We start from the raw sequence: 12490 nt of genomic DNA on the forward strand, positions 1-12490 counted from the left end.
CATTAGTAAACATGAAGTAAGAATGAACAATACTTCTACAGCATTTATTAATCGTAGTTAATGTTAATTTCATGCATTATTAAAATCACAAGTTGTGTTTGTTAACATTAGTTAATGCACTGTGAACTAACATGAATAAACAATGAACAACTGTATTTTCATTAACTAACATTAACAAAGATTAATAAATAGTGTAATAAATGCATTGTTCATTGTTTGTTCATGTTAGTTAATACATTAACTAATGTTAACAAATGACACCTTATTGTAAAGTGTTACCAAATTTTGTAATGGTAATACAGTATATATAGACAGATATAGATATGAATGATATAGATATAGATCTAGATAAAGATAAAAATAAAGATATATTTGCAGTGTCTCCAAAAAGTATTTAGACATTTTTGGACATATAAAAATGCATGCATTCAATTACATTAGAAACAAAATATCAGTAAATATTCAGCAAACAAATAATGCCAGAGCTTTTCACAGAACTAAACGTGGGTCTTTGAAGTCAGTTCTCCAGAAGTTCACACAGATGCGACCACAGGTGTAGTTTATTACATTTACTATGAACATGATCCACCAATATGTTCAGTCACACTTTATTTTAAGGTTCAATTCTTGCTATCATCAAAAAATTAGCTATGACTTTTGCCTCAACAAACTCCTAATTTACTGCTTATTAATAGGTGGTTGTTAAGTTTAGGTATTGGGTAGGATTAGGGATGTAGAATACGGTCATGCAGAATATGTGCTTTATACGTACTAATAAACAGCCAATATGTTAACAATAGACATGATAATAAGCAGCTAGTTAATAGTGAGAATTGGTCCCTATACTAAAGTGTTACCTACTGTATGTAGTACATTTATTAATTTATTAAACGATTTAAAACATAAACGTGTTTTTGTGAAAAATCTTTCATTAAAATAAATAAATAAATGTTATTTGATTTGATATTTGCTTATATAATGTAATGACATTTATGCATTTTTAAGTGTGGTTTCGGTATCCAAATAGATTTTGTGGCTACTGTATGTGATTTAGAGCAAACACTCTACCCGCAGCTACTGTGCCAGTGCCAACTGTTCCATCAACTGTTTTTGGTGTTTATCTGTGCCTGCTGGGGCAAATGTCTTTACAAAACACTGCTAATTAGTAAGGACTCTTCTGAGTAAACAAAACAAAACATAGTTTGGCACAAGCGATCAAAGACAGGTTAAATGCAACACAGGCTTGTGATCTCCACACTGGACCTGACTGCTCTTCTGTGGAGGACAATGAACAATGCCCTCCCTCCTCCTAAACTATGGAAATATATTGCATAAGGGGAGGGAAGTCCCCAATGTAGAACTAGGAGTCAGAGTAGGATTGAGGGTCAGGCTTCATTGCCACGAAAAAGAGAATGTGTCTTGCCATTAGTGCTTACGTTTATACCATGCATAAACAGAGAACAAATAGATCCCACATGTGTGTGCTAAAGGGACCGTAATAAAAGGAAGCAACTGTTTCTGTGCATGTATGATGCTGTATGCATGTGGTGGACTTCAGAAATTCAGAAGATAAAGCCTCCATTCAGTGTTTGCCAAGTATTTTATGTCATCATATTTTCATTCAATTAAAGAAACTTGGTACACTATTATACCTCTTACAGTATCATCATTATCAACACTATCACCAATAGTTTTGTATGATTACAACTAAGTCTCAACAGTCTTCAATTTTTTTATTTTTTTTTAAATTGCAAAAGCAATTGTTTAAAAATGATAAAAAAATAACTACAGTAACTTATTGACAAGTATTTTTGTTATTGTTTTCTTTCTTCCTACAACTGTTATATTATTATTAATAATGATTACACACTTTTCAGACCATTGTAGCTAGAAATGGTTAATTTTGAAAATTTCACACTTACTTACTTTTGCATATTTCATAATATGTATTTATTTATATGTATTTGTTTATTCATATTTATTTATTTTTATTTAATGTTTGCACTATTTTACTTTTTGTATTATTTGGTTGTTGTTTTTTGTACACTGTAAAATAAATACATACATACATCCATACAGACAATACCCTCATATTAATACAGTGCATTGTGCCCTATTTTTACAGATTTTTTAACAGTGTATATTTTCCTGTATTCCTGTAAAATGACATACTTGTGTTGAAAATATTTTTTAATAATTTGTTTCACTCAGATGTATGTCACAATATGGAAAAAAATATCTTGAAAATTGTGTTACATTGTGCCTTTATTTACACAAAAATATTTACACAATTACTGTATTTTACACATTTGTGCATGTGTCCAAAATCGCTCACTTGTTCATTCATTCACAATTTACTACATACTGAATGCAACATACAGTAGTTAAGTGAGTGAGTGAATGTGGGCACAGCTGTATTGCACAACTGCATTGTGCATGACATGCCGTATTCCAACCGGCATGAAATCTGATATGAAATACAATCTGATTTTAATCAAATTTCAAGCCACAAGTAAATATTTTTTGTAAAAATCAGATTTCATGGAGACAACGAACAAAACGTTTTTTTCTGCCTGGCTTCACAAAGCCCATTTGATGATACAGTTGAGTACAATAATACAATATCTCAGCAGCACTCCACTGGGAACTTGATTCATAAATTCTATTTCTGTGATTTCTGCTGATACTGAGCGCTTCTAAATAAACCAAGACAGCTTAGCTCTTAGCCACTCAATTTAAACTTGATTTAGTTCATCTTTAAAAATTGGAGTTTTGGTCCAAAATAAAGACAATCCAAGACAGTCTGTAGTATCTGAACTGTTTTGCATTATATATCTTATGTAATCCTTAGCTACAGAAAAAGGAACAAACATGCTCCCCCCCCCCCTCTCTTGACCCGAGAGTGTCGCTTCATTAAACTATTGCAGACACAGATGCTCTTCCAGGTAACTATGAATAGACGCCTCCAATTCCAAAAAACGCAGCTTGTTCTAGTTCCATTTCACAGTCTGTGCCAAAGGTCTTCCTCCCAATTGGTCATTCACCTCTGGCTGAGTAAAAGCAAAAGTTTTTTTTTTTTTTTTCCTGCAGTAACTGGCTCTTTTTCCATCCCATTCAGTAAATCTGTGACGACAATAAAGTTTAATATAATTACGCTATTACAACCACGGACATCTATGAGACTGATATCCAGTAACAGATGTGGTCAAGGGGCCGAGTTTGTTGATGTTGAATGAACATATTCCTGTTACTCAAACAGGTGACAGGGAATCTGTTCAAAAGCCCGGTTATAAAAGAAAGAAAAATAAGACAATTTTTAGCTGAGGGAACTTGGAGTTAACTATGTTTTATAGCACACTTATCCCTGTCGAAGTTTTATTTTCAACCAATGCCTAAGGCAAAAGACCCAAATATTATGAAAATTTCCTTTCAAATACTGTTAGGTTTTCCGCTTAAGCCATGCCATATAATGTCAGCACAAGGTTTTTTACTGGCCTTAATTTAAATTTTTTTTATACATTTTTATAAATAAACACAAGTGGTGTTTACCCGAATAAAATTTTCTATGCAAAACATGATGCTAGGATTATACGGATGGTTGCCATGCAGCTACTAAGGTTTTTTTTAAGTGTTTTTAGTGCATTGCTATAGCATTGCTAGGATGTTTTTGTGGTTGCCAGGTAGTTATTTAATGGACCACATTAAAAGACTCCATCGTATGTTTAAAAGAGACAGCTTAAACCAGCCTGACCAGTTTAGAAGTGTCCAAAAACTCTTTAAATCCAGCAAACCAGACAAAAAAAAAAAAAGGTCATTTATATTTGTAGCACAAAAATGCAATGGTAAGGGTTCCATTTGTCAACATTAGTTAACTCTCAGTTAACTAACAATTAAAAATACCTCTAAAGCATATATGGTAACAATTTAGATTAGAAGAGTTTTCCCTCAATAAACTCCTAATTTGCTGCTTATTGATAGAAGGTAAGGTAGTTGTTTAGGTACTGGGTAGGGTTATGGGATCTAGAATATAGTCATGCATTAATATGTGCTTTGTAAGTACTAATAAACAGCCAATATGCCAGTAAATATGAATACAATAATAATTAATTAATAAACTGCTAACAAGCAAATGGTTAATAGTGAACAGGTTCCCTAATCTAAAGAGTTACCACATTTATTAATCTTAAAGTTACTTTTAGCATTTACCAAGACATCATTAAAATCATCAAAAATAAATGTTGCTAATATTATTTAATGAACATGAGCTAATAAAATAAATAACATTAACAAAGATTACTATAATGTAACAAATGTATTGCTCATTTCCAGTTAATGCATTAACTAATGTTAACTTCAAGGACCATATTGAAAAGTGTTACTAGCTTGATGCTTTGGGTAAGGAGTTTGTTGAAATCCTTTTACCTCATTATGAGCAATAATAATATTGCTTGCCTTAGATGCTTTGCTTTGAAAACACAAAAACGGGTTCAACTATGTCTGAGAACTTAGATAAGCAACTGAGCACAGAGCAGCTGAGTGTGGGAATATGAGTAAGAAGAAAGGAATCTGGAGCTTGTAATGACAAATGATGTGGAGTCAGCTCTACAGAAATCACTTCAGGACACATCACAGAAAAAATACTAACATATACATGCCGTGCAACGGTTCACCGTTCACATCTTGGGTCTATAAAACAGTTACACAAACCAAATGACAAATATAGTGTATAAAAGATCGTTGCCAAAAGGGAACCTCAGTGAACCTCAGCGAGAAAGAGAAGGGGTGGAGCATTACAATCTCCAAGCAGACGTTAGTAGCCCACGCTCGTCCTATTACAGCACACCGTCTAGCTGTGCCAGAGTTCACATCTGCTGATCCCCACAGTGCGAGTGTGAAATGATTGGCTCGATATTTTGAAATTAAAAGCATAACTCAATCCCAACCGATCTTTACCTGCTCATATGACCAAATGTGTCACTGCTACTTACTGTACATGTGTTACTTTACAGTACGTTTGAGCATTACAATTTTCATTTGTTTTATTGTTACAAGATTTTGTCTTTGGCCACGGCCCATGGATGGAATAACTTTATGGTTCATTGCCAGCAGTAATTTAGCACAAGCAGTGTCTGCAACTATTTTCCACCAGCTTTTAATATTTGTTTTATATCTGTGGCTGTGTGATTGAAAACACATGGAGGAAAAGAAAATGCCAGGTAATTCCATTACTTTACAATGTTTCAGGGAGTCGTTTTGATCCAAACGTTCAAAAAAACACTATTGATTATGATTATATGTAAAACTGCTGATGTAATACGACGCACATGTATGGGTCTCTTTGTGTGTGTTGTGTGACTGCGCGTGCTACTCAACAGCACATTAAATTACTTCTTAGAATGCCAAAGTACTGAATGCCAAATTCACAAACCCAATTGAAAATGCCATCTGTGAAGGTTTTCTAAAAGCTTAATAGCAAATTTTCCCCGTTGGAGAAAGTGAATATGGGCATCTTTGCAATTGCAAATGACTGTCTGAAAGTGTTAGTACGGGGACCTGGCAGAGCCAATTTCATCTCAGCGGTGCAGACAGTGTATATGTTCACTGGAAATATGACTGTTTTGAAGCAGGACGTCTGCCCTGGCCAAAGCGCTGTCTGTTCATTTGATTTGGAACCCATTTACCTCTTCTGTTGTACTATAATGACACCTATTTCGTCCTGTTAGGTAAAGAACCTTTCAAAATAAAATACACACACTACGTGGAGGTAAACCACAGTATTTTACAAGGAATTTTCCACAGACATCCCTTGGAATTGGACTACAATGAGGTCATGCGCTGGCTATCCCATTCACAGCGGCGTCCAGGACATCAAGGTCAGGTGGACATGTCTGAAACAAATTGGGTTTCTTTCTAGAAAAGCAGGGGAAATGCTCTAAGCTTCCGTGAGGTCTACTACAAGAACCTTTTCCAATGGGATTTCACACAACTGATTTTAGGAGTAGTTCGACACAAGAACCTGTTTCGCATTTGCTGAGTTAGACTGATGTCTCTCCATCCAGAACAAGCCATGCTATGACTGTATGTGAGGGATTACTTTAGCATTGGGCTGATAAAGCAATAATGTTTCCTGGAAAAACATGATGCTATGCTGTTGCAAATTAAGTGTGCTGAACATTTCCAAACATCTGGGTTGGGAACTATGCTTAGATCCGTTCTGTGACGTGACATTGGTGGAGTCTCCCTAGAATCAAATAATGACTCTTACCTTCCGACCAGCTTGACCAGGTAGTCCGGGTAGCCCTAATATCCCAGGGTCCCCCTAAAAAGGAAAACACTGAAAATTACTCCTGGTATGGTAAATTTGTGTACAGTTGAATGTGCAGCCTTTCAAAGTATACTCCATTTGATTGCGTGCACGAATGCAGGAGGTCAATACATGTGCTTTAGAAAGCTTTATCTTTATCCAGCATCTGCTCTATTTTCTCCAGAAGTTATGATTGATAAAAATGTCTTTGTACTCCTTTAAAGTAAAGTTGCCGCTATCTCATAACCCTCTCACGCAAGTGCTTGTCAATGCAGCCGTCTGTTATAATAGTCTCCGCTATTTTGTTGTTTTGTTGTTGTTCAGTCTCTTTTGTTTCGTTTTCTACTGTGAAACAACGGCCCAGGCTAGTGTTGCCACATTGTGGAACAACTGATTAGTGCAAAACCAAGTCAAAGTACAAAGTATGCATGGTTACAAAAATCAGATGATGTGCGTACAGTACGCACATACTATTCTTGTACATGTGGACCTTTGCGTGCGCATAAAAGCCGAAGTATATACTACTTGTTCGCTACTATGCTATTCTGATTTCATGTTTGATCTCACAAGTCTACATGAGATCTCGTGTCACTATGAAAATGATACTATAATTGGCAGGCGGATTATAATGTTAAAAGTCAGTTAAAACTGTGGTGGTCTCCACCAGTTTTAAAATCGGTTAAGATTTGAAAATAGTCTAGTGTGTCCCAGGCCTTAAGGTAGGGGTGCAAATCTCAATTTCTGGAGGGCCACAGCCCTAAACTCTAATTTCACAACTCTAATTAAACACACCTGATCAGGCTAATCAAGCCCTTCAGGCTTATTACAGTTTTTCTCAGTCGCTTTGGTGCATTTCTTGAATCATACTTAATATTTGCAAAGAAGTATAAAACAATTCATACAAACAGCACCGCACAATGGATTTCCTGCAAAAGCCTGTAACTTACTCAAAATCTTTAGTTCATCTCTCAAAAGTAAGTATGTATGTCAATGAACATATCAGTGCCATCAGAATGAAAAGTCCTTGTGTCATTGTTCACAAACAAGAGAGTCAAAATGCTTAGTCATGACACTGCACTCTGTTAGTATTACCTGCTGTAAACTATGGCAACAGTTTGGATGAGAGTTACTGTACTGAAATGCAGAAGGTTGCACTTCTTATGTATGCCATATATCCTTTCAAATGTACAAATTTACACATTACTGTATGTGGGATATTGATTGAAAGAGACTCTTTCAAAATGTTTGAATAATTGAGGATATGGTTGACCTCGCAATATTTAGCTGCACCCTTCAGCCATTTAAGGCCATGATTGACAGCATGGTCCACAATAGTGGCCCTTATTTCATCTGATATGTGCCTCTGTCTTTGGCCTCCTCTGCTTCTTCCTCTGTTTTGCCTCTGTACCCCTCCACCATGCATCCTTACACCTCTTCTTCCTCTCGGCTGTTGACCCTGATCGTTTTCTGGATGTTCATCCATCTTCAGAATTTGTAACTCTTGTGTTGTCCTCTGTCTATATATGCTTTCCAATTGAAGATTCATGAGATGCACCTTTGAGCTATTTCAGAGAACTGGTTTATAATTGGTTGATCTATATTCTCCTCATTATTGAAAGTCAAGATTCACTTGCACAATTCATGGCAAATTTACAAAAACTCTAATAGAAATGTGTAGAAAATATGCTCGTCAGTTTATGACAACTAGATCAACTGCTTTTATGATGTGCACAAGTGACTAAATGATGTGGAGGTTGAACATTTAGTTTTGAGAATTTCATTTCTGATCTGAGAAATGCACCAAAGCGATTGAGAAAAACTGTAATCGTGGTTTCCACAAAAATATTAAACAGCACAACTGAGCACCAAATTTTCTCTTTTCTTGAGCAGCAAATCAGCATATTAGAATGATTTATGAAGGATCATGTGACACTGAAGACTGTAATAATGGCTTTGCCATCACAGGAATAAATTACATTTTAAAATATATAAAAAACAGTTAATTTAAATAGTTCTTACATAGTTCTTTACCAGTTGCTATTTTTTTTTTTTTATTCTCAAGAATTAATGTGTTGATTAATGCAAGTACTTGCATCATTTTAAGCATGAAAAAAAGTTTGCTAGTGCACAATATACTTTATTCTATTTGGTTTCGTTCTTTATTCCATTATTCCATACTTTAAAACACATACCTTTATTCCATTTGGTGCTCTGCCAGGTGAGATTCCAGGGTCTCCCTTTTTTCCCTGTAACACACAGAAAAAAAATAACTGATCCAAACTACCACTCATGGAAAAATGTCAAATATTAGAATGAGGTGTATTTAGATTATACAAAGCTTTCAGGAAAGTTAAACTGAGCATACCATCCTAAAAAGGCTTTTAAATGAGAAGACTTTTCAAACTACCTACAGTGACACACCACTCACTGTTGTTTTGAACCATGTATACATCGCACAGGAAATGAGGAGGTTACTGGGGAGTTATTGTGACCCCTGCTCTCAAATCTATTCCTAACAGAACACTGTAACAGAATTCCTCTCCTAATTTTCCTATATAGTCTACATGGATAAGAGTAATGAAGGCTTGCAAAGGAAAGGAGTGTTGTTTACATAAGAGAGTGACCCATGTACGCTAGTGAGAATAAGTTTACAGTAAGCCTCTGCAATGACACTGGGGTTCACACACCACATTCTTCTGCCTTTTCAGGCAATGGGATGAAGCCATGCTTTATGGTTATGATTCAAACACTTGTACAAGTGGTAGCATATTTTTTCTTCCAATCAATCTAAGCAGTTAAGAATGGTTGTGAAGAATTTACCAGGCTCAAACTTCACTCACTACAATTTAGACACCAACATTGGCTCTTAAAAGCCAAAAGTGTGCTTGTCTACACCATGTGTCTGGATTCATGCCAGTTATAATGCTCTTATCCATCATTTAATGGTTTACCGCTCAATGAATGACCAAATTTCTGCTATTTGAATACATTTATAGAGAGAAACGACTGCTATGAAGCCAACAACAAACATACTGCATCGATGTGTTAGTTTTGTGGGTATGTCTCTCTCATTTTGTTCTTCCCTCTTTCTATTTGTCTCATCCTTGTCCCAACTGGCAGTAACAGTAAGTGAGGGAGATTTAAATTTGGGCTTGCCTTCATATGGCAAAGAAAGATCTTTGCTCTCCTGGTCTATTGTAAGACTTCCACAAGCAGCCAGATGTGGTAAAATGAACAACTGTGAAAAGCGTGAATGGAAATAAACAGGTCCAATGATGTCGTCAAACTCGTACTTCACACGTACTTCATATTTCTTGCCAATGTTCATCAAAATTCACAACAGCTAAGCGTTGAAGGTAGAGTTACTGGTTTTCTATTGGTCCCAAAGTAGTAGTGTTTTTAGTCTACTGACATAGTCTACCTTGTGATATCACTGTTGTAAAAATACACAATCACCTATTAAAGTGCTACTTCAAGTGCATATGGCTCATAATTAGAAGCCATTGAGTAGATCAAAGCTCATGCATATGTTTAAAGATCCCCTTTAAGTTTGAGGAATTCACTAATAAGTTCAAGACTTGCATCTTACGGGCACGGGCTTTTGTTATGGTATGTCCAAATAAACTGATCAATGTCATCACAAATTGCTTCGTAAAACAAATAACAAACAAAACTAAACAAGAACAGAAAAAAGTGGAGTTACTGCTTTATTTTGATTGTCCACTTTAGACATTCTACTAATGGTAAGTAACTTTGCAACTACATGTCAACTAGCAGTCATTAGAGTATGGCTTAGTAGACTCTCTGCTTAATATCTTCTAACACTTTATTTTGATGGGTCCACGACACACAACATACTGAGTATGAGAAACTTTGCAAGTATATGTCAACTTATTCTACTAACCCTTAACCTAACCTAAGTCTACTCTGAGAGTTAGCAGACATGTAGTTGCAAATTAATGCGAATTAGTTGACATGTAGTTGCAAAGTTACTTATAGTTAGTAGAATGTCTAAAGTGGACTATCAAAATAAAGTCAAAAGGGCCTCACAGTTCCAACAAACTAGTTTGTTAGCGTCCACAAAAGCATTACAAATCTGTATTCAGTGGTACGTACCTTGGGTCCGGGGGTCCCTGGGCGGCCTGGGTTTCCATGCGGACCAGGAGGACCCTACAAAACAACACAACACATGTTCACTTGTATTTGTGCGCTGTCTCCTCCATAGTTACTTTGCAATCACTGCAGGAGACTTGAGCTGGGTCACAAGCCTTGAACCACATTATTGTTTTTTTATTTTTTCCGAACAATAAAAGGCCAATAAAAAGACAAGAATGGAAAGGAGAGGGGCATAAAAGAGAATTAGATTTACAGAGAGAAAAAGAGTCAGTGAAACGAATCCTCATGTACCAGACTGTTTTAGAAGCACATAACTTCTGTCAGTCCAATAGCTGCTATCAGGGTCCCAAATTAACACTCACAAAGTGCCAATGCGAGTAAAAATTTACTTTGGCAGGTAAAATGAGTAACTCCCCCAGTTAGGAACGACAACAAGTTTTAAATCAAATTATAAAACGATAATTCATTCGAACCTCAGTGACGTAAGCGACATAAGCTAATTAAATCAAAGACAATCCGCCGATTAAAGACAACATCTGTCAAAACTGATCCGTCTTCAAACAACTTTTCCCTTAGTGGAAATTATATTGTCAGACATTTTGGAAGCCTAAAAGTGTTTTTTTTTCTTCTATGCAGTGACACATTTTGCTAAAATTGTTTCTCTCCCAAATCTCCCTGGGTTTAAGTGAACGGATAAATGAATTATGGATTATGAATGAATTATAAATGAATCCGTATCAGGTAAAATTGCATATCTATGTCAGTACATGTATAAACAGAAACAGAATCAGGTTGCATTTAGGATAGCAAATTTACCAGCTTGATTAACTTGACATTAAAGCAGTGATGACTCCACAGTGGCAGTCCCATATGTGAATGCCTCACAAAACGATGTATTGGGCACTTAAGCACCTTTATAAATTTCAGACAGAAACTTGGAAAGAATGAGTGCCAAAAGAAAAAAAAAATGTCAGGGCAATAAATAAAGACTTACAGTGGATCCCTTAATTCTTACAGTGGTTCAGGACCTCTCAGCCCCCCACCTTTAGCTCAAATCCTGGAAAATGTTTATTCCTTTAGTCCCTTAAAGTCGCCAACCCTGTCAGAATCCGAGGGAAGCAGCTTAGTCAAATTTAGGGAATGAAGCAATGTTAAAAAACCTCATGCATTTTTCATTATTCTGGCCCTCATGGTAAGTACTGTACGTAAATAGCACAGTTTGCCCAAGGCATGCATTCAGAAAATTGCCCTCCACTTAAAAAGAAAGTGTTGTGTTTTAAAGGGTACTTCTGGCATATGCTTTTGGCATATACCATATGGACATGATTTTCTTCATTAGCTCACTTTCCCAGCAGCGACCAGGGGGCTTGAGTAGAGAGAGTGCAAGAAAGCTCCCTAGACACTGATTTATATGCTCTGTTAGTAAAGCAGACAAAATGGAAGTGATCTTAAACAACAAACTTCAAAAGTCACAATCCAAATGGCCATCACTTTAGAGGTTAATATGTGGCAACCGAAACTAAAGGCCACACTGATAGAGAACAAACACTGTGGGGTGCAATGATTTGGGCTTTATGATGTTTATTTGCACATGCTTTCTGCATTGTTTTAGCACCCGATTCACTCAAGAATTTATGCAAATCAGGTAAATAAGCACTCCCTCTAAGCATTCCTTATATGACGTAAGCTGTGAAGGATGCAGCAGACTGCAATCTGGCATATTTTAGAGGGACTATACAGCATCAATCCACTGGTACTATGCAGAAAATGCAGAAAGTGTGCTTGACTACATTTCATGTCTTTATATATGGTTATGCTGGTTATTAATAACTTTTCTCTATTGTTTAATCATCATTTGATACACTACTGCTGCCAAGATCACTAGAAAATGTACACAAACATCTCATAAATTAAATTCTGTTTACAGTTTCTGGCGCAGCCCTATTTCAGCACATTTAGCGGCTACTTAAATGGATCTCTGGTCAGTTTTTAAGACTGCTCAACTGTTCACCTTGTGTTTCATAATGTGTAAAATGATTGCAGCAAATACCTTGGGATCTTATTAGATAC

The 12490-nt window shown here is 36.0% G+C and overlaps 1 protein-coding gene across 2 annotated transcripts in view; it reads right to left on the reverse strand.

Moving 5' to 3' along the window:
* The window catches only part of col27a1b (collagen, type XXVII, alpha 1b), a 100143-nt gene that overhangs the window by 66552 nt on the left and 21101 nt on the right, over positions 1 to 12490 (reverse strand). For both annotated transcript variants that reach the window (XR_009271418.1, XM_058776746.1), the window contains exons 5-7: positions 10421 to 10474; positions 8497 to 8550; positions 6266 to 6319 (exon numbers count right to left, since the gene is read on the reverse strand). Coding sequence is in view for 1 of the 2 variants with exons in the window: in XM_058776746.1 (XP_058632729.1) it covers positions 6266 to 6319; positions 8497 to 8550; positions 10421 to 10474 (162 nt within the window). In the remaining variant the exon portion in view is untranslated. The remainder of the gene's footprint in view (positions 1 to 6265; positions 6320 to 8496; positions 8551 to 10420; positions 10475 to 12490) is intronic.

The sequence above is a fragment of the Onychostoma macrolepis genome, chromosome 05 (assembly GCF_012432095.1).
Source record: "Onychostoma macrolepis isolate SWU-2019 chromosome 05, ASM1243209v1, whole genome shotgun sequence".
Classification (NCBI taxonomy): Eukaryota; Metazoa; Chordata; class Actinopteri; order Cypriniformes; family Cyprinidae; genus Onychostoma; species Onychostoma macrolepis.